General features: G+C 45.9%; 1 protein-coding gene across 1 annotated transcript in view; it reads right to left on the bottom strand.

Annotated features, from left to right (window-relative positions):
* The window catches only part of utrn (utrophin), a 266,197-nt gene that overhangs the window by 158,033 nt on the left and 81,831 nt on the right, over nucleotides 1-26,333 (bottom strand). The window contains exon 53 of the mRNA XM_072696066.1: nucleotides 25,785-25,974. Within this exon, the coding sequence (XP_072552167.1) occupies nucleotides 25,785-25,974 (190 nt within the window). The remainder of the gene's footprint in view (nucleotides 1-25,784; nucleotides 25,975-26,333) is intronic.

The following is a 26,333-nucleotide window of genomic DNA, read 5'->3' as shown; positions in this document are numbered from 1 at the left end:
AGGCGCCCCCTACACTTCTTGTAGTGTATTACAGTCGGTCAGAATGAGCGTGTGGATCATATGAACACTATAGAGCATTATAGAGCGCCCCCTACACTTCCTGTAGAGTATTACAGTCGGTCAGAATGAGCGTGTGGATCATATGAACACTATAGAGCATTATAGAGCGCCCCTTACACTTCTTGTAGTGTATTACAGTCAGTCAGAATGAGCGTGTGGATCAGTGTGGAGGCGAAAGTCCCAATGCCTTCAAATCTTCGCCTCATGAATTAGCAGCTCTTAAATGATCAGACTACAGTGTGTGTCACTGAGGAATCCGACAAACTAAAGAAAAGTCAAGCACTTCTCATCTCAGCCTACAGTGTCCACCAAGCCCCCAGAGACCACCGCTAGGTCATCAACCATTACCTACTTACACGTCCATGCTGGATTTGACCTGATTTGATCAAAGGGATTTTAATAAGTTCTTTACAGATGCGAAGAGAGGAGCGCGGTGAGGAGATGCGTAGTGACCGCTCGGAGAGCTGCTAGCCTAATTAGCCTCATTAGTCTCAACGCTGGGACCTAAGTGTGTTACCCTAATGAGCAAGCCGGGCTCGGACATCTCGTACCAACGTCCCAGCTCCTCCGGTGCTCATCCGACGTGACCCATTTGACGAAGCGTCGGACTGATCCGGGGCGTCATCCCGCTCCCTGCTCAGGAACGCTCCACTTTGTGTTCATTATGCAGAGTGACAACCTCATCCAGTCAGGGTGGCCTCAGAAGAGAGAACGCGGGACTGGACGCGACGTCTCGGCCCGGGTGATAACCGGACGATGAAAATGAGCTGGACGACATCAATCTACTTCTGGCAGCAAAGGAATCCAATGCCCCGTTCACTCGTCGAGCTCTCCGTCTTCCGACTCCAGCCAAAACTGCCCGTTCACACCTGGTCACTTCCTGATCGGACTTTAGCCACAAGCGTTTACGCTGGGTAGTCAAACGCGTCTCCGGTTAGTCAGACTGAAATCCGATCAATGAGTGGGACGGAATATGCAAATTCGCTCATAGCCTGGCAATTATTACTGGTGTTTGGGTTGTACTGGGAGGGGTTTTGGTTGTGGAATGAGTCTTGGAGAGAGACGGATGTGTTTACACTGCTAGGAGATCAGACGAGATCAGACCAGCAGAATAAACACATTTAATCAGTGATCTTTAATGACATGAATCAAACCTATTATAAAGAGACTGCTGGCCATGTCATCCAGCTCTGGACACGAGCAGACAGTCAATGTCTAACAAAAAATTGCATCTCAAATTTTGACGATTTTCACCTTTTGACATATCGTGAATCCAGCACTTGTCCCTCACAACATGTCCAAACATTACGAAGAACTGACCAACAGAAATGCTCCAAAATGCCTCGGAACGACATCTTGTTACATAGACTTCCATTGAAAGTTGAGCAGGTTTTTCCCTTCTCCTGTAAAGCTGCAATTTTGTAGACGCGGCCTTTTAGCGTGACGTCCCTTGACATTCAGTGAAGACAGCATGTCCTCTCAGATGCTGCAGTAATGAAATGATGGGAACTGAGACTAGTCCTGATTGGTCCTCTCAAACGTCTCATCCCAGCTGAGCTCACGCGGACCTTCTCCCGCCTACCAACGTATTTAGAAGATAGCCTTTCAACCTCCTACACCTCCAGCACTGCTGCTCATCTTCACACTTCTGCTTCGGCAAACAGGCCAGGCTCCGGGGGCGTGGTGGAAATTGCCTAAAAGAGCTGCCTGGTCTCCGTCGTGAGCGTGCTTGAGTTCTGCTCATCTTAAGAGCCTACATAATGGACAAACGCACTTTGTGCTCCGACATAAACCAAATGCGTTTTCGGGAGTTTTGGAGGTGCTCTTGGCCATGAAGCAAGCAAAAAAGCTTTTAGTGGTCATTTGTCAGATGAAAAGCACCTTGCGTTTTACGATCTCCTCGTCCACTAGAGCAAAGTGTATGTATTAAGGATATCAGTTTCGGTCCGATGGATAACCCTGGATTTCGGCCCACTGAAGCTGTACGTCTCTGGCAACTAGCAGCCAGCATACGGGAAAGTCTGGACTGGTGGAGAACCTTCAGAGAAGCTGCTCAGTTTGTCTGTCGGTCTTCGATGGGACGGATATGGTCCAGGTTCTTCCAAAAAAGGCCTGGGAAGGTCCACCATCTAACGACACATGCCTCAGCATTTAGCACTGGACAAGCAGACGTCCCGTCTCCTGCTGCTGAAGAAGAAGAAGACGATGATAATGATCTCTGAGGAGATCCCGAAATAAGGTCCAGGTTCTTCCAAAAAAGGCCTGGGGTTTAATATTCTGACGTCCCACAGCATTTTCAGTGTCTTCCTGTTGCAACATACACTAGTCCAAAAAGTTTGTGGACACCCCTTCTAATGAATGCATTCAGCTTCTTGAAGTTGTACTTATTGCTGACACACACAGCTTGTCTAGTCCCTGTAGAAAAGTAGTACTGCCAATAGAATAATAATAGGACCCTCTGGAGCAGATAGTAAACATACTGGAACCCATTGGCACCATGCTGTCTAATGCCAGGTGAGGGCTAGAGGGGTGTATAAAGCCCCCCAGCAGCATCGAGCTGTGGAGAAGTGGAAGAACTGAGTTCTCTGGAGTGATGGATGGTAGTGGTGCTCCATCCAATATTTCTGGGATGAGTTGGGGATGGTGAGGTGAGGTGGTGGTGATCATCATCATCCAACATCCTGACCTCACTAACGCTCTTGTTGCTGAATGCAATCAAATCCTCACTGCAATGCTCCTCCTCCAGAATCTAACAGAAAGCCTTCTTCCCTGGACAGTAGAGAGACAGTTACTCCAACAAAAGCAGGATCAACTCTTTTTAATAGCCTTGATTTCAGAAGAAGAACTGAATGAGCAGGCGTCCCAATACTTTTGTCCATATTGTGTACATTCAGGAACCATGGCAATTTTCTCACCAATGACCAGGTCAAGCATCTGACGACACATGGCTCAGCATTTAGCACTGGACAAGCAGACGTCCCGTCTCCTGAAGCTGAAGAAGACGAAGATGAAGAAGATGATCTCTGAGGAGATCCCGAAATCTCTCGCCCGACCAGGGCCTAATCTGCTCGTTTGACTCGGAGCAGATAACGGCGCTAAATCCAGCTTCTCCTGCTCTCTGTCCACATTCCTTCATACGTCTGCGGAAGGTTTAGGGATTAGGACGATCCATCTATCCGGCCTGAGCCGCTTAGCCGCCTCACTCGGTCACACCCACGAATAAAGATCTCTTCTGACCATTACAGTCGCAGCCAAAAACGCAGTACAAGGAGCACAGTTACGGTTCTGAGATCTGATTGGATAAGACTTTTCCAAAGCTGTTGAGGGACACTGAATATACACACCTGTCCAAACACACCCAGTGAGTTCTGTAGCTGTGCCAGGATTAATAAATAAATAAATAAATTAATTAATAATAATTAATCATTAATCAAAGAAAAATGCTACGTTTGGCAACCATTCTCCACTGTTCCAGAACCACCCTGCTTGGTAGAGGAACGGCTCGTTGCGATTGTTCTTAATCATGGCGGATTTTTAACGTTGCTGTAGTTTCATTAAATTAATTTATATTTTGCTTAATTAATATTCTTTACCTCTTAAACTCCAGCCTTTCTTCAAAGTCCATGAAAGATCAAATAATTAAATGAACACTTAGTATTCAATACTTCATTATTCAGTCTCCACTAATTTAATAAGTACTGTTTGGTAGTTCACTAGTTACTTAGTACCTATTAATTATGTGATAAGTACAAATAATTCAATACAGACTAATATTTCAGCATCTAATAAATGAGTATTATTTAGTATCCACTACTTTAATAAGTACTGTTCAGTAGCTAGTTATTCAGTACCTATTAATTATGCGATAAATTCTATTATTCAATAAGTACTAATTATTTATCTAATTACTCAGTAAGGATTATTCAATAACCGCTAATTTAATAAGTATTGTTCAGTAGCTACTAGTTATTTAGTACCTACCAACTATGCAATAATTACTAATTATTAAATCATTTTTACTAGAATTTACTAATTACCCAATCACTACTATTAATTAATCTGTTATAATTATTCAAGTATTTAATAAGCACCAATTATTCAGTATCTAATAAATATTTAGTATCTACTAATTATTCAATAAGTAGTAATAATTCAATAAGCACTAATTCTTCAGTATCTAGAGTTAGTACATTATTGATTATTAAATAAGTATTATTTATTCAGTAACAACCAATTGATCAATACTGATTATTCAGTCTCCACTAATTTAATAAGTATTGTTATATATATAGTAGCTAGTTTACTTAGAACCTATTAATTATGCGATAAGTACTAACTATTCAATACTATTCAAGTACTAATTGTTCAGCTATCAATCTAATTATTTTAAATGATTTAATAAGTATTATTCAGTAATATTTTAATATAATTTAATATTGTTCAGTAGCTACTAGTTACTTAGTACCTATTAATTACCCAATAATAAGTACTAATTATTCAGTATTTACTAATTACTCAATACCTAGCTATAATTTAATCCTTCCTAATTATTCAACATTCAACATCAACGCAGTATTCAATTAGCTTGAATTCATTATTTAGTATTTAAATTCATACATTATTGATTATTTAATAACTACTAATTACTCAATACAAATAATGCTTTAGTGTCTAATAACTAGTTAGTACCTAATAATTATCTAATAACGACTTAAGACCTACCAACTACTTAATAAGTGCTAATCATCCAGTACATAACGAGGGTTCGATTAGAGAGGTCAGGTGACCTCAGTACTGGCCTGTTTGCAGCAGTGATGACCTGGTATTTTCCCAGGATCCAGCGACACTTGGTGGGAAATGTACATACAGAAGGAAAGACTGCGCTGGGATTCGGAGACCCCATTAGATTTCCTCACAGAGCTTTAGAACCAGCTTAGAACCAGGGTTCCCAACATGGGCATGATGTTGATTACAGACGTCTACTGCTTTATTACTCATTTCCAGCCAAAGACAACAACGACCACTATACATCTCTCTCTCTCTCTTTTGTCTGTGTGTGTGTCGCTCTCATTATCCGTGTGGTGGAGTGACAGTGGCCGGAGGGAGAGAAAGCGCGGTGTCTCTTCCTGCTTCACGGTCTGTCTGCATGCCGATGTTCCTGTTGCACACAGGAGCTGATGGAGGTGCTGATGGGACTCAGCCAAAGCAGGCCTGACAACCGGAGCGAGTGTGTTCTTCTCCTTTGCACGCATGCAAGTGTACGCCGAGACTGTTGTGCCTGTCCGGCCGCCCCGTCCGGCCGGATCCCACAGGATCAGTCAGCATAGCATACACTATTACATGCTTATACACGTGTAATAAGACCAATAGAGCTTTCCAGATGATCATGTTTGATCATTACACAATGCAAAACTGAAGTTAGTAAGTTAGTAACATGGTTATTACACATCTGTTAAAGTGTAATTCAGCTTAACGTGTTATAACAGACACCTAGTAGACACCAACATCCTGCAACCTGGAATGCTGTCCAGATATTTAAGGCCACTACAGCTCTAAACTGAATCTCCGCTGGTTCTCCAGGTTAAACTGCCCAGAAATCTGCAGCACTAGTCCAGGACGCAGGACCGTCTTCCTGCATTTTACGTCCCAGACAGGTCCCAGACGGTCCTGCGTCCTGGACTAGTGCTGCAGATTTCTGGGGCAGCCCTCACCGAGACGGTGATCCACTCCTTCAAAAGAAGTTCTCAAACAGCCTCTTCCTCCTCCTCCTCCTCTTCTTCTTCCTCCTCACGCTCTGTGTTTATTAAGCGTTCCTGCAGCAACAACAACAACAAAACAACGCAGGCCAGCGGCCGCTTTCCCTTTCTCCTCCTCTCGCGTCCTGAATAGCTCCGGCTGACAGGCGCGACGGCACCTGACAAACCCCACACCGCGCTCCGCGCCTGACGGCCCAATTAGCCGAGCAGCGAGCAACGCGCATGAGCCGCCTCGCCAGGCTGGGCGCTAGCTACGCGTCACCCCAAATTTATGCCGTCTCGGTTCTTGCAGGCCCGGTGGACTCCGGCGGAGGCACAAATGAAGCCTTCATCCGGCGGGCCGAAAAGAACGCGGTCATTTGAAGTGACGTTCCCTTCATCTCAGCTCGTTTTGTACATTAGCGGCTTCTGCAGGACCAGCTAGGTGGAGGGGAATGCATGTGAGGTCAAAATGTCAAGTGTATGACCAACCACGAGGCAGTTATAATGGGTAAACGGTACTGGTGGCAAGCTGCGCTATATGGACTAAAGTATTGGGACACCTGCTCGTGTACAATGGTTTCTTCTGAAATCAAGGGTATTAAAAAAAAGTGTATCCTGCTTTTATTGGAGTAACTGTCTCTACTGTCCAGGGAAGTAGGCTTTCTACTAGGGTTAGGATTCTGGAGGAGCATTGCTGTGAGGATTTGATGGCATTCAGCAACAAGATAGTAAGTAAGGTCAGAATGTTGGATGATCACCCACCCCACCCCACCTACCATCATTAGTAGTAGATTTACCTAAATGTGCATCCCTAAGCAGAAGCTGTTTGTAGACGGTTCTACCATTCAGAGGTTTTACTGCAGAAGCTCAGAGGTAGATAAACGTTAATCCAGTAAAAAGGAGAAACAAGAGCTTCTCATTCTGAAGAAAGAAAGTAGTGAGATCTTCGGTGAGCTAGTCTGAAGAACAGAGCTTGGTTCCTTCGGGTTTCTCCTGGACGCCCCCCAGTCCAGCCAGCACAGCGTGGAGGATGTGTTCAACTCCATCAGCAGCAGCAGCAGCAGCAGCAGCAGCTCACCTGATTTACCATCATTAAGCCCTGATTTACCACCAAACCAGGTGTTGATCTGAGGAGAACTTCTCTAGTGGAGATGTTCTGATGAACACAGTGATGGAGAACAAAATATTTTATTAGTTCTGATTGTAATATTACTGTTTGCTGAGGATAGAAATATTTCCTGTCCAGATAAGCAGCTTTTATAAATAAATAAATTCTTTTTTTTTTTAAGACCATGACTTTTATGACTATGTATCCATATAATAGGGATATAATGACTACATAGTAGCATTATAATGAAATTATAACATTTTTTAAGCAGTGATTGTCTAATTATTAAGAAAATCCAGACATCATAATTGGAATATAAAAAAGAAGTTGAAATATGAATAAATAAATAAATAAATAAATAAATAAATAAAATATAACACCATTTTAAACAAAGTCAGCACACTGGCTCATTCACGCTAATGGGCTCTCCTTGCTAAGCAAACACAACGAGCATCGAGGTCAGCAAAAATTATTGAGGTCATGTTCATGCATTGTATGATAAGTCGATAACCTAATTACTGTGACATGCCTATTAATATTACACACACACACACACACACACACACACACACACACACACACATACACACGCAGATGCTGGAGAGTGTTCTTTCAGAAGTTGGTGGTGAAGAACCTGCACTGACTTCTAGCCATGAAACCCACCGGCGGTCCGGGTCCATCAGTTCCACCTTTCAGACACAATTCTGAGGAGGATTTCCTGTAGACTGTAGGGATTTCTGCCACTGCTGGTAGACCCGTATGACCGTAAGCTTCGATACACCTGCAGATCCAGCTACTTCCTTCACACTACGGCCTTTATATACTCACTCCTTTCAGCCAATCATGAACTGTCTCTGCTTTGCGACCCATTTTCAACACATCCAGCCAGAAGTTTACTGCAATGCAGGAACTATTCTCAAAGCCTGAGCACCGCCACACACCCCACAGGTTATTATGCCACCATCTGCAGGAGCCTGAAGTCACTACCACTTTAACGCAAACTGTCGTGCTGTATATAGAGAGACTGAGCCAGCATCAAATAACCTTAAAAATCGTAAAAATATGTAGTCTGAACAAAACGGAGGGGAAAAAAAAAGACGCATTACGTAAGGAGGACGCATTCTAGGGTCAATTTGTACCATTTCCATCAGCCAGGTTTGAAATGTTTAAAAATCAAAAAGTAAAGAATGAGCAAAAAGAAAGAGAGACTACTTCTGACGTCCACAATTTTCTATGAGTTCCTCGGCCTGAAGCGTTCAGCTCTGCTACCTTAACAGGCTTTTCGGAGACGCGAGTGACAGAAAGCGAGTCTCGGATTTGCGTAGGATATTCAGCTCAACTCCTCCGAGTCGGCTTCCGCCATCCAGCAAGTTTCCAAATAAGCGCTCCGAAATAAAGTGCAACTACTCAGAGAAACTGTGAGAGAGGGTGGGGTGGGGTGGGGTGGGGGTGGTAGAGAGAAAATTGGAGATGTTTTTTTTCCTCCGTAGCGCTTCTCGAGGGCCCGGCCGTGTCTCCCTGGCTAATGCGTGTTAGGGAAGAAAAAAAAAAAAATAATAAAAGAGGAATTGGAGAGAAGGAGTGACGGGAGAGGAGTAAAAGCGAGTGTGGCTGCGCGAGAGCCTGTCAGAGAAAGAGATGCAGTCACTTCTCAAAGCGCATAACTTCCAAATGGGGCCCTTTCGGAGAGAGAGAGGTGGAGCGCGAGAGCGTGAGAAATGAGAGAACGAGAGGGATAGGAATACAGAGTCACAGATTCAACATAATACACGCCGAAAATACGTCCGGATGCTCGTGTAGTCGTCACTTTCTCAGGGTGTGTTTGTGTGTGTGTGTGTTTTGGGTAACTCCGAGCCTGCGGGTACAGTGGAGAGCGAACGCTGAGCCGTGTCGGCTCATTAGCCCGCCAGCTTTTCATTACGGCCTGTCTTCGCCTGCCGTTTTCCACCCCAAAGCTGGAACATCTCTCACTAGCCGCCTCTAGAATTCCTCATTACAATGCTGTCAAACATGCTCTTTCTGATCTATGTGGATTGAAGCCAAGCTACACACGCCAAAGTTTGCTCCCCCCCACCCCTCACCCACCCACCTTCCCAGGCTGAATCGCATATCGCAGACACTGTACACAAACATTTATGCATGGCTACATTATTTAAAGCTTCACATAAAATATCCAAACACCTGCCTAAGCTGGTGGAGCTGCTGCCCCCCCACCCTCCACCCCCCGTCCCACTAAAACCGCCCTGAACCGTCGAGGTTAGTCATTGGGGGGCTCGCACCAACGTTAGCAGTAGAGCCTTCCTTAAGTCCTGGAAGTTGTGAGGTGGGTGCAATGCAATTGACTAGGAATATATCACCTGTCTGAGGGCCCCAATGCATAGAATGTATGTCCAAATGTTTGTGGACACCCCTTATAATGAACACATTCAGCTATTTTAAGTTGAACACATTGCTGAATGAATGTGGGTGGGTATAAAGCCCCCCAGCAGCATTGAGCTGCAGAGCAGTGGAAGAACAGTGTTCTCCGGAATGATGGCTGGTGGAGCTCCATCCAGTACTTTTGGGATGAACTGGGGGGTGGGGGTGATGAGGTGGGGTGGTGATCATCATCATCATCATCCAACATCCTGATCTCACTAGCGCTCTTGTCGCTGAAAGCAATCAAATCCTCACAGCTGTGCTACTGCACAGTCTAGTAGAAAGGCTGTTTCCCTGGACAGTAGAGACACAGTTACTCCAACAGCAACAGGATCAACTCAAATGATGATGTGCTACATGGACGAAAGTATTGGGACACCTGCTTATTTATTGTGTGCAACCATGATGTGATGAACTGAACAGAAAATCATAGAACCTCAGTAATGTCATCATGACATCGTCAAATCGCCCAGCTCTACATTACACCCTGTAGCAGAAACAAGTCTAAACAATCAGTGTGTGTGTGTGTGTGTGTGTGTGGCCAGCAAGCTTACCAGGTCCAGTTAAACTGGCAGAATAATGAACACCAGGTAGGCTGTTTCAGGCTATTTTTACACCTTCAGTGCAGACTTGGCAAGCCCTGGGATCTGGCTGTGCAAGAGTGTGTGTGTGAGTATGTGTGTGTCATTTTGTCATCCACAGCAGAGGCAAGGTGAAGCCGGCCGTGCAGCCAGAGCCTGCTAAGGTCGGTGGGCGGAGTCGTTTGATGGCCGTCGATTGCGCTGTCAATCACTCGATTTCCGTGGCGACCTTTCAGTAAAGCACGTTTTGTAAATGCTTTAAAAATAGAAACGAAGTGTGTGTGGGGGGAGCGAACGACGGAGTGTGGGAGTGTGTGACTGATGTGGGAATGTGTCACAGTGTGTGAGTGTGTGTGTAAAGGACAAAGCTATTAGCTGTGTAATTAATGGCCCTTTTCTCTCAGCACACAGCATAAATCTGACAGACTTCATAGAGACTGACTGACACACACTGAGAAACGCGCGCACACACACACACACACACACACACACACACACACACACCTCTAAGAATAACCACTATCAAATTTAACCAATTAAACTGCAGTTATTAATCTACTACACCTTTATTGTTTTACTACGCCGAGATAAACTAGGGCCCCTTTCCATTGCAGGGGCCGTTAAGCACAAGGAACTGAAGGCCCCAATGGAAGGGGGCCCAAGTTTATCTCGGCGTAGTACAACAATGAGGAGTTCGGTACCTCGAACACTGCTGTTCCTCCTTCAGAAGAACCTCCAGCAGAACCACCGGAACAGAGCTGAAAAACAGGCCGATTCCAAAACCCCAAAACTGTTACATCACAGTCTTGACTTACACCGTCAACATTTACATAAACCCCACCCACTAGAGAAAGCTCCAGTGAAATGTGACTCCGTCTTCAGGAGAATATGGTGGTGTTGATACTGGAGAGCAGCTCATCACCTCCAGACTCTACTAGTTATGGGAATACCGGTTGCTACGGGAACCAGGCCTCGAGACCGTGGCTCATCCTGCGCCAGGGTCCCCAGAAGGGGAGCTCAAACTGGGCATGTGACCGAGTGAAAGCTTGGGGAGCAAGCAGGGACCCATGCTAGGCTATAAGCTATCCTGTTTTTGTTACAGTTGGAAATTACAGTTACAGATGGGTCTCTACAGGTTAGAGCAGATTTACACACTAAAAGTTTGATACGTCAGCAAATCCACACACACACACACACACACACACACACACACACACACACACACTTGCTGTCACTAATCCCCTTCCCATCTCCCAATGTGGGGTTTTAGGCCGGCAGTGGGTTGTCATACTCTCAGAAGGATTAGATTCTGCGCAAATAACACCAAAGGGAACACACACACACAGACACACACACACACACACAGACACACACAGACACACACAGACACACACAGACACACATGCACAACTGCACATGCGCATTAATGGACACACACTTGCACAAACTAAGGTAATTGCTTTTTAATTAACGTTAAGCTTTTAATCCCGCTGATTTTTGAAGCCTTGCAGGTATGTGTGCATGTGAGTGTGTTTCCCCATAGTGCAATTCTGCTAATCCTTATGACATCTGAGTCAGCGTCATCGCCTTTTCAGTCATAATCACCATCATTGTGACCATCACAATCATGATCATCAAGATTATCATAAAGACAGTCATCATCATGATCATCGTCACTGTCACGGTCATTGTCACCACCATCACCATTACGATCCCCACTGTGACTAATATCATCACAGTCATCACTAGGACCACCATGAACGCCACCATCCTCGTCAATACCAACACAATCATTAGTGGCACCACCATCATGTTCATGATCACCATCCGGATCACGACAATCACAAGTCATTACTACCATCCCCACAATCACAATCATCACTAGTATTAATACCATCCTGATCACCATCATCACAGTAGTCAGCATCACCACCATCATGATCACTCCAATCACATCACAGTATTCATTCCCACAATCACAACTGTGATTACAATGTCGTAATCACTATCACAATAATCACCACCCTCACCGCAACTGGAATTATCATCATCAGCACCATCATCCTGATCACGCCATCATAACGGCCATCACCATGTCAGTCACAATCACAATAATCACAAGTCATCACCCTTAACCATCACAATCAGCACCACCATCCTGATCACCACCAGCATAACTGTCATCACAATGTCAATCACCATCACAATAATCACCATCACTGTAATTATGACCAGCAACACCACCACCATCACAATCAGCACCACCATCCTGATCACCACCAGCATAACTGTCATCACAATGTCAATCACTATCACAATAATCACCATAATTATCTCCAGCACCTCCATCATAATCTGCACCACAATCCTGATCACCACCTGTCATCACAATGTCATGATCACCATCATGATTACATCAAAATAATCACAAATCACCACTACCATCACAATACCATCAACCAAATTACTGCTATCAATGTCAATTACCACCATCATCACCGTAGTTATCACCACCAGCACCATCATCCTCATCACGCCATCATAACTGTCATCACAATATCAGTCTCAATCACAATAATCACCATCACGATCACCATCGCAGTAATCCCAAGTCATCACCACCATCACAATCAGCACCACCATCCTGATCACCACAGTCATAAGGGTCATAATCACAATGATCATAATCGCAACAATCACCATCACCATTATGATAACCATCACAATAATCACCACCATCACAATCAGCACCGCCATCATAACGGTCATCACATTATCACAGTCTCAATCACCTTATCCACATAATGGTCCTCATCACAACAATCACAACAGGGGTGATACTGATGAGGCCTGTACGGAGCGTCTTGCCGTGGGCTGCTGGCAGGGCATGCTGGGAGGACTGAGCTCAGTGAAAACTGCTCAGGATCTGATTGGTAGAAATGGAGAACACAGCTTTCCTGTGTGATCAATCAGTCACACAGTCCAGCTTTAATCTGCCCCCCGCAGCCCCCACACTGATGAGGCGCTCCAGTGGATACATCTACACGCCGTCATCTCACACACAACCAAGTACGACGCGCTCTCGGCTGCGTGGGGGATAACGATCGCTCCGGAAAGCGAAGGAGGAACGGGAACTCTCCAAAATTCTGGGAAGTTTGTCAAACCTAGAAACAGCAGGAAAGTGGATCATGGACTGGTGGATAGACCAATTAGACCAGAACAGTGACGTTCCTGAAGACCCTGGTCACTTCTGACACACACACACACACACACACACACACACACACACACACACACAGTCCAATAGGAATCAAATGAGCGGCGGTCTCTGATTTAATGGGAGTAAACAGAGCTTCTCTCTGGACGATTTGCCTTCTTCAGTCATTTCTTCACTCTTCTGTTCTGTCCAGCACGCATTCATCATTCACCACTGACCCCCCCCCCCCCCCCACCACCACCACCCCCATCAGTGTTAGTCACTTGGGTCCAGGAGGACCAGCAGCTCGGGCTTCTGGCCTAATTTATTTATAATCTGCCTCTGACATAACCAAAGCTTTGTTTTTATTTCTGGAATTCTAACAGCAGAGCATTCCCTAGAGCTGAGAGAGAGAGAGGGAGAGAGAGAGAGAGGGAGAGAGAGAGTCTGCATGAGAGAGAGAATCAAAGAAACAAGATTAAAATAGAGAGAAAAAAAAGAGAGCGAGCAACATTCAAAGAACCAAAGAGAGAGAGAGAGAGAGAGCAAGAATGACAGGGAGAGAGAGAGAGAGAGAGAGAGAGAGAGAGAGCGCGCGAGAAAGTGCAGTGACCACATGGAGAGTTAAAAAAAAATGATTAAAAAAAATTGTAGGACATGTGTGTGTGTGTGTGTGTGTGTGTGCACGCACGTGTGTGTGTGTGCATGTGTGTGTGGGCCAGTTATAGGATGAAAGGTGTGCTGTTCTGATGGACAGAGGCCACAGTGACGAAATGGACGAGTCTGATGATGAAACACAGAGAGATACTGAAAGAAAGAAACAGAGAGAGAGAGAGAAAAAGAGAGAGAGACATAGAAAGAGAGCGGCAGCGAGAGAGCGAGAGCAAGAGAGAGAGAGAAAGAAACAGAGAGAGAGAGAAAAAGAGACATAGCGAGAGCAAGAGAGAGAGAGAGAGACATAGAAAGAGAGCGGCAGCGAGAGCGAAAGCGAGAGAGAAAGAGAGAGAGAAAGAGAGAGAGAAAAAGAGAGAGAGACATAGAAAGAGAGCAGCAGCGAGAGAGCGAGAGCAAGAGAGAGAGAGAAAAAGACATAGCGAGAGCAAGAGAGAGAGAGAAAGAGAGAGAGACATAGAAAGAGAGCGGCAGCGAGAGAGAAAGAGAGAGAGAGAAAGAGAGAGACATAGAAAGACATAGAAAGAGAGCGGCAGCGAGAGAGCGCGCGAGAGAGAGAGAGGGAGAGAGAGAATTTGTAAGAGCAAGTGTGTCCAGCTCACTGTATGTTTCTCAAAACAGTAATTTTACCCCTCTAGGTTGCTTTTGTCACACACACACACACACACACACACACACACACACTCGACTTAAGCTTGTCAAAACATGTGTGTCTCTAATCTCTCTTCTTATGACGTCTCTGTGTGTGTGTGTGTGTGTGTGTGTGTGTGTGTGTGAGTATATATGTATTTATACACAAACAGTAAATAATAACTCCGCGTGTCTAAATCCCTCCTGAGCTGCTCGTGAAATGAAGGGTAATAACAGGACGTCTGTTTCCTCCTCCGCTGCCTCCTCCAGCCTCGACTCCGCCGCAGAGGCCCAACACTGGACTCAGGAACACTGATCAGTGAGGTCACTCACACTTATCCCAGAGGGACTGTTCGGAGCTCCACAGGCCAGTGCTGCAGGGCTTCGCACCCTCTGTCTAGTGGGTGGCAGTGGGCATGGAGGAGAGAGAGAGCAGTAGGGCCACCTCACCTCTGACAGAACCCAGCCAGGAGTCATCCAGCCTGGGGCACTGGGGTCAGCAGCCTGGGGCTCACGGCTGGAGCTCTCCACAGCACACTGAGAACAGGCCTGCATTTTTAACACTGTTATTATAGGAATACTCGTGTCCATGCATGTGAACACACACACACACACACACACACACACACACACACAATAAAAGAGAAAGAATAAATCAGGCATAATTATGCACTCACATGCATAGGAAAAAAATTAGCCTGGCCCAATGGGTGGACACACACACACACACACACACACTTTAATGAGCTGGAGGATTCGAGGCTGGCTGTCCTGAGACTCTGATGTCCTTCAGCATCTTTAACAACACAGATTTCACTCATGCAGACAAAGGCAGAAATGTATGCTTGTGCATGAACACCACACACGCACACACACACACACACACACACACACACACACACACACACTAACATTATTCTAACACAATTATATTCAGAGTAATTCTGGACCTTCTGCCACCTTCTGTCTCATCGGGACTGTGTGTTTCAGTGCCACAGCGATGTAAACAACCCCGGCCAGCCGGGCTCTTATTTTCTGACAGGGTTTGTGTCGGGATTCAATCCTATCGAACACAATCAATCCCAAACCGGAGGGCCCTGGGGTCCAATCCCAAACCGGAGGGCGCTGGGGTCCAATCCCAAACCGGAGGGCGCTGGGGTCCAATCCCAAACCGCAACGCAATGGGATCAAATCCAATGCTGAAGCGCGATGAGATCCAAACTCAAACCAGAACGCGATGGGATCCAATCCAAAATTTTAACATAATTGGATCCAAACTAAAACCAAATGTGAAGCAGGCAATCCCAAACCGAAACGCGATGGGATCTAAACTCAAACTGAAGGTGGGGCAGGCAATCCTAAACTCAATGAGACGGGATCCAAAACCAAAAATAATCATGATGGAATCAAAACTGAACATTATAGGATCCAATCCCACGATGAACAAAACAATGTGCAGCATGTGTTATATATGTGTAAGGTGGGTGAAACAGTAACACACACACACACACACACACACACACACACACACACACACACACACACACACGAGGACACCCTAATTCATCAGCCGTCGTCAGAGAGTTATGAGGGATGAGCTGGCCCACGGGAGCTCCAACGAGCCCAGAATGACTGATTCCTCCCAAGAGAGACTAATGGAGCACGGAATGAGTGATGCCGCCCCCCACGGGTGCGGAGCCAGCAGGTCTGCCTAGGGATGCTTAATCAAGTGAAGAGCAACCGACGTTCTAATCTCGAACAGAATGGCGAAATCCACCCAGGGGTGGTTAAACGATTTCAGACAGAGTGGGTTTAGTGTTGCAGACTGAGGCGTGATTTCACCGCAGGCACGATTAGGCGAGCGACGAGCACATGGCGCTGCTCAGAGGGACTGTTAGGCGAGTGCGGATCGGAGGACGCTGTAAGCTGAATAAAGTAGCGGTGAGTGAGCGAGTCCTATAGAAACACATGCTCGCCCGCTCTCGCACTAACCTCTCTCTCTCTCTCTCTCTTTTGTGGCCTTCCTGTCACTCTCGCCCTCTCTGAATAAAGAAACATGTGAGTAGAGACTGCTTGTGTTAACATTTCTCATGTACACACACACACACACACACACACACACACTTAAACCACACTGGTTACTTGCATCGCCCATGCTGAGCAATGAGGGGGAGGGAGGGACCGCAAATGGCTGTGACCTCACTGGGGCTTAAACCAGCAACCTATCAATGGTAGGTCCTACACTTAGACAGTAGCGCCACTTGTGAGCCCAAACTACAGGACTCGTACGGCTCACACACACACACACACACACACACTCAGACACACGCTGAAATGAATCGTCGTACACTATTTGGACAAAAGTATTGGGACACCTGCTCAATCATTGTTTTATTGCAACAAGAGCAATTCCTCCACTGCTCCACAGCTCAATGCTGCTGGGGGGGCTTTATGTACCCCTCCTCTAGCCCACGCCCGGCATCAGGCATGGAGCCAATAGGATCAGCTCTGGAGAGTCCTATTCTAGACAATCTGTTTGTGTGTGCATCTGCACATCTGGGTCAGAAATGGGTTCTGAATGCGTTCATTATAAGGGGTGTCCACAAATATTTGGACACACCGAGCAGTCACCTCTCTGGTGTACTGAATACAAGTAGAAGTGCCAAAGGCTCCCTCTCTCAGCACTAACACACACACACACACACACACACACACACACACACACACACACACACACACACTACATAAACCTCCCAGTACAACCCAAGCAAGAGAGAGATTGTGACCGTGAGTGACAGAGAGACAGCAAGAGAGAGAGAGCAAAGACGGAATGAGACAGCAAGAGAAAGAGAAGGCGCGAGAGCGCGCGAGAGACACACAGAATTAGAATACCTAAGAAACAAAAACAAAAGGCAACTCAAAAAAAAGCAGAGCAAATACGAAGTGAAATCAATGTGTGTGTGTGTGTGTGTGTGTGTGTGTGTGTGTGTGTCAGTGTTAATCTGCTGAGGCTTTAACCCAGAAGACAGGGGTCACAACAGCTGTTCTACTCATCCCTCTGTAGTCACTTAAGAACATAACACACAACATTTAGTTAACACACACACACTAACACACACACTAACACACACACACTAACACACACACTGGGGTTTATGAACATGAGCTGCATTGCTCTATATAAACTTTCTATATAAACACAGCAGCACACACTCGCGCAGGCAGGCCGTCTGATCACACATGAACACAGTCCTTCTCCAGACGTTCCTCAGAAGCTCTGGTCCACTGGGACGTGGTCTGCGGTTCATTCTAATCACACTAGGAGCTCTCCGAGACGTGGACCACACAGGTCACGATTGCTCTCGATCCAATCAAGTCTACAGACGCTTCACAACAACGACAAACAAGCAAAAACAAGCTCACACGCCACTTAGATCAGACTACACACGACTAAGAGCTCCATGTGATGCTTCCGTCACGACTACGTAACACTGTTAAGGAAAATATGCAAGTGAAAAGATCTGAATGATCAGACTTGACGGCACTTCAGTCCGACTACAAGCCACTTCGAACGGCTTAGATCAGACTAGATGCCACTTAGATTAGAACAGAACTATTGTTAAAAATGTATGAGATTTGCTACTTGGCTGATGAAAATGAAGAGGTATACAATGTGTCTAGTCACAGCTTAAATCAGACTAGATGCGACTCGGATCAGATTTGACGCCACTGCAATCTGACTCCACTTCGGTTAGACTAGAACCATTCAGAAAATGGGTGAGGTTTGCAACATTGGCTAACCTGAAAAAAAAAACGTGTAAAAAAAGTGACTAGACATGGCTTAGATCAGATTAGATGCCACTGAGATCAGACCTGAACTATTGTGAAAATGTAGATAGTAGATTTGCTATCTGGCTGATAAATATTAAGAGGTAAAAATCTGACTACATGCGAGGTGTGCAACTTGGTTTAAAAATAATATATAAATAAATTTAAAATTAGGACCAAAAAACTAGACTAGAAGTCCTTTAGATCAGACCTGGACCAGACTAGAAGCGACTTGGATCAGACTAGAATTTGCAATTTTGCATTAACGTCTACAGATGCTATAGATCAGAGACTAACGAGCAAAAACAATTGTGATCAGATCAGACAAGACTTGGATCAGACTAGAATTTGCACTATTGAATAAACAAACAAAAAATGTAAATAAACAACAACAACAACAACAACAACCACCACGTTATAGACGTTATAGAACAGAGACTAACAAGCAAAAAAAAAACTTAGACCAGATTAGACAAGACTCGGATCAGACTAGAATTTGCACTACTGAATAAACAAACAAAAAAATAAAATAAACAACAACAACAACAACAACCACCACGTTACAGACACAGATCAGATCAGACTTGGACAGACTAGACTTTGAAATAAAAATACTGTGAAAATGTATGAGGTTAGGGACTTTGCTCATGGAAATTAAGACATCAAAACCATAATAAACAATAAAACGCAGTTTAGTCTCAAATTACAGCAGATTATTAAAATGCGAGACGTTCAATTTAAAATAGCTTTTAATTTAAATCTTAGTCTGATCTTTTCTGCAAATCGATCCGATCCGGGCCCGGTTCTCCAAAAGTGCCCTAGCATTGAGGTCGTCTCACCCGGCTTAACCGGAGGAGAGGGTGTTCAGGGTGAAGCTCACTTTTTAATAAATACTGCACTACGTGTGGTGTGGTTCCACGAAGCCAGTGAGCAGAATTTCACCACTTCTCAGCAGTCAAGTTCTACAGCTGCGTTTCCTTCACGTTCTCGCCTCTACAACCGGTTCTCCGAGTGACGCCACAGTAGAACCACTTTGGGTTCCATGGGAAGAACCTTCTCCGGGGTTAAAGACTCTGATTTGCTGTTAAAAGTTCCCTCACCAATTTAAACTGGGCTCTTTGTGAGTAAGTGTGAGAACCTCTACCTTGAGGAACATCAAGTGAAGGTTCCTCACAGCTCTCGGTTCGGGTTCTTCTATAGAACCCTTCGTAGCACCTTTATCGAACGGGTTAACAAGCTAAAGATCTTACTGGGTCTGCTACGGAAATGCGAAGAGCTGTACGAGAACGTGGAACTAACGGAGAACCTGGTAAAGAAAGCTTAAAGCACTGTGAAGTGGAAGCCCTGACCACAAGATCTGACCAACAAGTCCCACAAAACCAACCAGCTGACCCCAGAGAGGGAGTTGAGACTGACCAGACCCCAGCGAGAAAACCGACGACTTTTTATTCCGTGTCAGAGAGTGTGTGTATGTGTGTGTGTGTGTGTGACTGACCTTGCAGAGTTTCTGGTAGCGTGGTGAGGAGATGGCCATTCTCTGGAGCCGGTGTAAGAACAGCACCACTTTCTGCAGAGACGTCCTCACCACGGCCATCATCTTAGCGCGGCCAGCACACGACTGCCAGCCGCGCAGAATACGCATCCTAACCTACACACTCACACACACACACACACACACACACACACACACACTCACTCACACACGCGCGCTCTCATACACACTCATATCCCCCACCGGCTGCAGCAGCCGCACGAGCCCAGCCGTGACGAGTTCCGACAAGCATGTCCCACACACACACGTGTGCGCGCGCACACACACACACACACACACACACATACACGGTCTTAATCCAGCCCCCTTCCCTTGCTCGCTCACTCACTCACACACACACCCGCGCTCATAAAAAGCGTCCAGCGGCGGAGCAGAGATGTCAGTGTTCCTCCTCTCTCCTCTCCGGCGGAGTGAGCGAGCGACTCAGAGAGAGAGAGAGAGAGAGAGAGAGAGAGAGAAAGAACTGAGAGGAGGGGGAGAGCGGAGAGAGAGCGAGAGAGAGAGAGAAAAACACTTTCTCCCTCCTGGTATCGCCGCTGATTTTCCAGCCGGCAGAAGAAGAGAGAGAGAGAGAGAGAGAGAGAGAGAGAGAGGAGAGAGAGAGAGAGACGGAGCGGACGAGAGAGACCGGGAAGAAGAAGAAAAATCTGAGAAGAGGGAGATAACGGATAAAAGAGGGCAAAGAGAGAGAGAGAGAGAGAGAGAGAGAGAGAGAGAGAGAGAGAGAGAGAGAGAGAGAGAGAGAGAGAACTGGCAAGGGGGAAAAAAGACAGTAGAAAGGAGAGGGAGAAAGAAGAAAGCGAGAGAGCGAATAAGTGAGAGAGAGAGAAAAGGGAGAGAGACAAAAAGAAAAGAGAGAAGTAAGAGAGCGAGAGCAGAAGAGTCAGAGAGAGAGAAAAGGGACAGCGGGAAAGAGTAGTAAGTCTCTCTCTCTCTCTCTCTCTCTCTCTCTCTCTCTCTCTCTCCCTCTCTGTCTCAGGTTAATGTGTGCGTCTGCTCTGGCTGTGTTTCTACATTTCGGAGGGATGAAAGCAAGCGAGTGCGCGCGAGAGCGAGAGATGGATGGGGAGAAAGTAAACAGGAGGACAGGTTAATGTGAAGAGGGTGTGTGTCTGAGTGTGTGTGTGTGTGTGTGTGTTGAACAGTGAGGATGCTCTTTAATTCATTACCTATTATCTCTCTCGCGCACACTTCTTTCCCTTTTCTCTCTCCCCTTCATCCCCTCTCGCGCTCCCTCGCTCTCTCTCTTTCTCGAGAGGCTGCTCTCGCTCTCCTTTCAGTAAGTGTGTCAGTTCATTAGAGTGAACAACACAAGCACAAATGCATTCTCTCTCTCTTGCGCGCGCGCGCACACACACACACACACACACACACACTCTCGCGCGCTGTCTCTCTCAGTAGACTGAAGGTGTGTCCTGTGTTAAATACTGGGGGTCAGTGAGGTAGAGGCTCGTCTGGGTTATACAATAAAGATGCGTTTAAATCCAAACAGCCTCAATTCTCTCTCGCTCGCTCTCGCTTCGGTGGGTGAGATGTCACTGCTCGTTTAGTGGCGTGTGAGTGAGCTACCATTTACATCTCTCTCTCTCTCTCTCTCTCTCTCTCTCTCTCTCTCTCTCTCTCTCTCTCTCTCTCTCTCTCTCTCTCTCTCTCTCTCTCTCTCTCTCTCTCTCTCTCTCTCTCTCTCTCTCTCTCTCTCTCTCTCTCTCTCTCCCCTGCTTTTGCGCTCCTGCTTCATGGACATGAAAGAGCACTGCAAATCAAAACAAAAATATTTAATCCATACAATGTATGTACACTACATGGACAAAAATATTTGGACACCTGCCTATTCGTCGTTTCTGAGTTTCTCCTGCTTTTGTTGGAGTAACTGTCTCTCTACTGTCCAGGGAAGAAGGATTTCTACTAGATGTTGGAGGAGGAGCATTGCTGTGAGGATTTGATTGCATTTAGCCACAAAAGCCATCCCATAAGCTCATCCCAAAAGAACTGGGTGGAGCACCACCATCATTCCAATGCTGCGGGGCTTTACACCCCTCTAGCCCACGCCTGGCATTAGGCAGCATGGTGCCAATAAGCTCATGGATGTTTATCTATCGGTCCTATTCTATTGGCAGTATTAGCAGTACTGTACAGGGACTAGTAGTAGCTGAACGCTTTATTATAAGGGGTGTCCACAAACTTTTGGACACATTGTTGTGATGGTGAGAGTTGTCGGAGCTAATGTAGGTTAATACACACTACGCTCCCTCTCTCACTCTCGCTCTCCTTTTCTCGTCCTCTGTCGCTCGTCTAATGAAGTGTGTGTCCTCTGTGCTCTCTCTGCGTGCGTGTGTATGTGTGTGTGTGTGTGTGTGTGTGTGTGTGTGTGTGTGTGTGTGTGTGTAAAAGACTCTCACACTGAAGGCAAAGCGCATTTGATTAATCTGCTGATTTAAGAAAATATTGAACAATGTTCTTCTAATTATCCTTCCAAGGTCTCTCTCTGTCTCCAAGTTCAATTCTGTGTGTGTGTGTGTGTGTGTGTGTGTGTGTGTGTGGTTGTCCTCTGAAGCGATTGGACCACTGTAGCATCATGCTAACACCGCTGTGAACTCCACAAGGAAATACAAGACATACACACTGATACAAACGGATTGCCATTGCTATGGAAACCCCAGTGACATCAGACGCCCATGTCTTTTAAAAAGCACTAAGGTTGGAGATGCAGCCCAACGTCATGATTGCATTGAAAGACTGGAGTCGACCAAGATCAGAATCAGACGAAATGAAGATCAGAATCAGACGAAATGAAGATCAGAATCAGACGAAATGAAGATCAGAATCAGACAAAATAAAGATCAGAATCAGACGAAATAAAGATCAGAATCAGTCTTTATCAGTCAGTATTTACAATTTTTGTGATAAACACATGATCGGAACCAGCCCAATGTCTCAGATGTCTGAGATCAAGACTGGAATCAGAATTTTTTGGGCTCTAAACGTGTGACGAGCAATTAGACAAAATCAGAAGCAGACCTTTTTTTGGTTCTGTTTTTTTTTTTGTTATAAACACATGGTTGGCAGTTGGCCAAGGGGCAATGAGATCGGACATTTTCATTCAAGAAATAGGAGACTGTCAAAACCAAGCAATAACAGAATCTGCCGAATTCAAGATCGGATCGACTGGCAATCAGCCAAGATCATATTTAGTCTAGATCAGAATTAGCCAAGTTTATTATTCAGCAAATTTGAGATTTTTTTTTTGTGGGTGGTGGTGTGTGGGTGGTGGTGTGTGTGTGTGGGGGAGAAAGGGGGTGGGTGTTGTCAAACATGCCTCTCTCTGCCAAGATCAGAATCAGCCAGGAATCTGGACTCTGACGATTTGGCCTTGTATGCAAATAACAAATCACAAATAATGTGATTTACAGCAACTTTGACTCAAAATCAAATAAATAATCAAATCCAATTAAATACATTAAATACTAAATACTCTTCTACAAGACTGCAACCTCGCAAAGTCCTCAACTCCTCAAAGTGGATTTTATGGAAGGATCAGACAACTGCAAACGTAAAACCCCACCCAACTCCAGCCACGCCGAGAGAAAGCCAGCCAACGACCCCTCTGAGGTCTACAACAAAGGAGCCCGAGATGCAAAGGTGGAGGAACAGAGCCTTCAGATGCAGGAGAGAAAGTAGGCGAGACGTCTTTAGGAGCAGGAACAAACGGTCTGAGAAGAATGAAGGGGTGAGGCGTGAAGGGTCGCAAACGCAAGTCCAATCAACACGGGGACGCAATCGGCACGGAGGACAAAGCGGCACGGAGGTTTCCTCTCAGACTTCACGCTCATGTGCGCTGCTGGAGAACAAAAAGCTCGGGACTAAAATCAATATCCTCTTTGAGTCAGTGAGGCGGAGTGTGTGTGGGGGGGGATGCGGGGTGTAGGTGGGGAGGAAAGGGGGGGTGTGAGTAATCCCTGACTAGTCAGAGCCTATATGCATACAACACATGAGGGAGCTGAGCTTTAGCAACGCCCTGCACTTCCAGTCCTCTGAGTTTTGGAGGCTTCCCTGGCGGCTTTACATTTATGGCATTTAGCTGATGCTCTTATCCAGAGCGACTTACTGGTATTACAGAGGCAGAGGGCCAGTGCAGTGTTAGGAGTCCTGCCCAAGGACTCTTATTGGTGTAGCGCAGCATAGTCACCCAGACCGGGAATCGAACCCCAGTCTCCCACATGCTGTGGTATCTCACTGGCCGGTAGTGCTGTTATCTGTTGCGCCACACCAACCAGGCCACCTTCTTCAGGCTGGCTGGTCTCCTAGCCTGAGACATCATCACGCTTGCTTCTCACGCCAGGAACTAGCAAGAGTTCAGGAAGCACCTGAGCCACGGCTTCATCGCCATCGCTGTATTTGGCTCGCTAGCAGTAGAGTCTGTAGCTTTCAGCCTTGCACTAGACTTTGGGGCTTGTCAGAAAGAGAGAGAGAGAAAGAGAGAGATAGAGAGAGAGAGAGAGGGTATGGTATTCTAAAGAGAAGTGATGGTAAAAGTGAGCTGTTAGCGTTAGCCTTTAGCCTAGCTGGATACCCACTCACTTCCCTGGCTTCAGCGTCCTCATTTCGAGTTTGAGCCCCCCTTCTGCGGACACTGGCGCAGGAAAAGCCGCGGTTTCGCGGTCTGGTTACCGTAGCAACCCGTATTCCCATAACTAGCGGAGTCTGGAGGCAATGAGCTGCTCTCCAGCATCAACGACACCATATTTTGGTGCTTCACCGGTTCATCAGCTTTGACCGGGTCAGGGGTGTAAATACTGCAGAATAGGTCAAGACTGTGATGTAACAGTTTTGGGGTTTTGGAATCGGCCCGTTTTTGGTCCTGCTGGACCTACTTTCATTTGAAGGAACAACAACAACAACAACAACAACAACAGTGTTGGAGGTTCCCGGATCTCCTAGTCCATTAGGTGACTACAGTTTTCCACTCGAGGGCTCCTTTAAGGTCCACCTGAGCACCTGAGAGGAGTCTGGGAGTGTGCTACACTGCTGCAAGCAGGAGATGACTCTCTGTTCTTTTGGGAAGTACAGGGAAACGCATGGAAACTCTCGTCTGTGGTAATCAATCACACGCTACCGATGCAGAACTTCAAGACGAGGCAGAAAACACCCGAACGGAACGTTCCAGTTTCCCCTTATTAAGTCTGACGGCGTGTAAAAGTTTGGAGTTGTAGAGAGTTCTCAAATCCTAAGTAGAGTCCTTCATCTAGGAGGATTTGTCTAGGAAATTCTGAACTGCGTGCCATCAGCAGGATGTTTACACCAACACACACACACACTCCTGAACTCAAGGTTTACTGGTTGCTCACATGGCCCTGCTTTGCACTTTCGCAGTACACATTGGTAGAAGTGTGTACAAATGAGGGCCGACAGGGTGATAATAGGATGGAGGGGGTGCTCATGCGTGTGCATACACACCCACCCGCCCACACATACATACACACACAGGTCTAATAATACCCACACACACTCAAGTATGCAGAAGGCAGCATCCTGCTGAGCTCACATTTCAGCCTCGTATATAAGTGCATTAAAACCAGAGCGCAGGCACATCATGCCAGAAGACGGCATTGCTGGAACAGACACACACACATACATAGACACACACACACACACATGCGTTTCAGACGGTGTACAGAGCCAAGCCACATAAATCATGGATGAGGAGTGTGTTCACAGCGAGAACGTCTTTTAACTGCATCAATGTCACATCTCCGCGCGTAGTAGATCACACACACTCCTCACAATGAAGGAAGGTCCAACCCTGCCAAGGGTTCCATGAAAGAACCGCGTTTGGACCCATAAAGAACTTCTTGTTACCAACACTGAGCCAGTGTACAATCAAATTAGCTCTTAAACCAACGAGTAGAAACCACAAACCGGCTCAGGAACACCAACCTCACAGCAGGACGATACCTGGATACCTCCAGAAAAGGAGGCGGCGGAAACATCCTCCAGTCCTTACCTGTAGTTGACCCTTGAGCTCCCGGATGTGGGCGGAGTCCTGAGAAAGCGTCTCCCTCTGAGAAGCGTCAGCCAGCACGTTGATGGTAGTCTCCGCCTCCTGCAGCCACTTGAGGAACATCTCCAGCTCCCTGAGAGACGCCTGCAGACTCTTCAGCTCCGAATCCAGCACCGCCTGCCGATCCGACGCCCTAAAGACCACATAAGCGCAGCTTGTTGTTTGGGGTGCCCAAACTTTTGCATGTACAGTTTGCAACTGTATACATATAGAAATATAGAAATATTCTATATGACCATATACAAACGTTTGGACACCTATTGGTTACCTATCCTCTCTCTATATAAATAAAAAAGCCAAACATATATATTTTATATATATTTTATATATGTAATTATTAAAATAATCTAGCAGCTGTTTTATTCCAGGCATTTCATCAAACAAAGCTGAGGTAGCAAGGTTATTTCACCACAGTGATTTCTGAATGCTCTCAAAGGTCAGATATTAGTGCTGTGTTGTTTACATATGAATAATTACTTATTCACATTATAA

The sequence above is a fragment of the Salminus brasiliensis genome, chromosome 14 (assembly GCF_030463535.1).
Source record: "Salminus brasiliensis chromosome 14, fSalBra1.hap2, whole genome shotgun sequence".
NCBI classification, from domain to species: domain Eukaryota; kingdom Metazoa; phylum Chordata; class Actinopteri; order Characiformes; family Bryconidae; genus Salminus; species Salminus brasiliensis.
The sequence above is the reverse complement of the archived record's forward strand: the minus strand, read 5'-3'. Positions and strand labels throughout refer to the sequence as shown.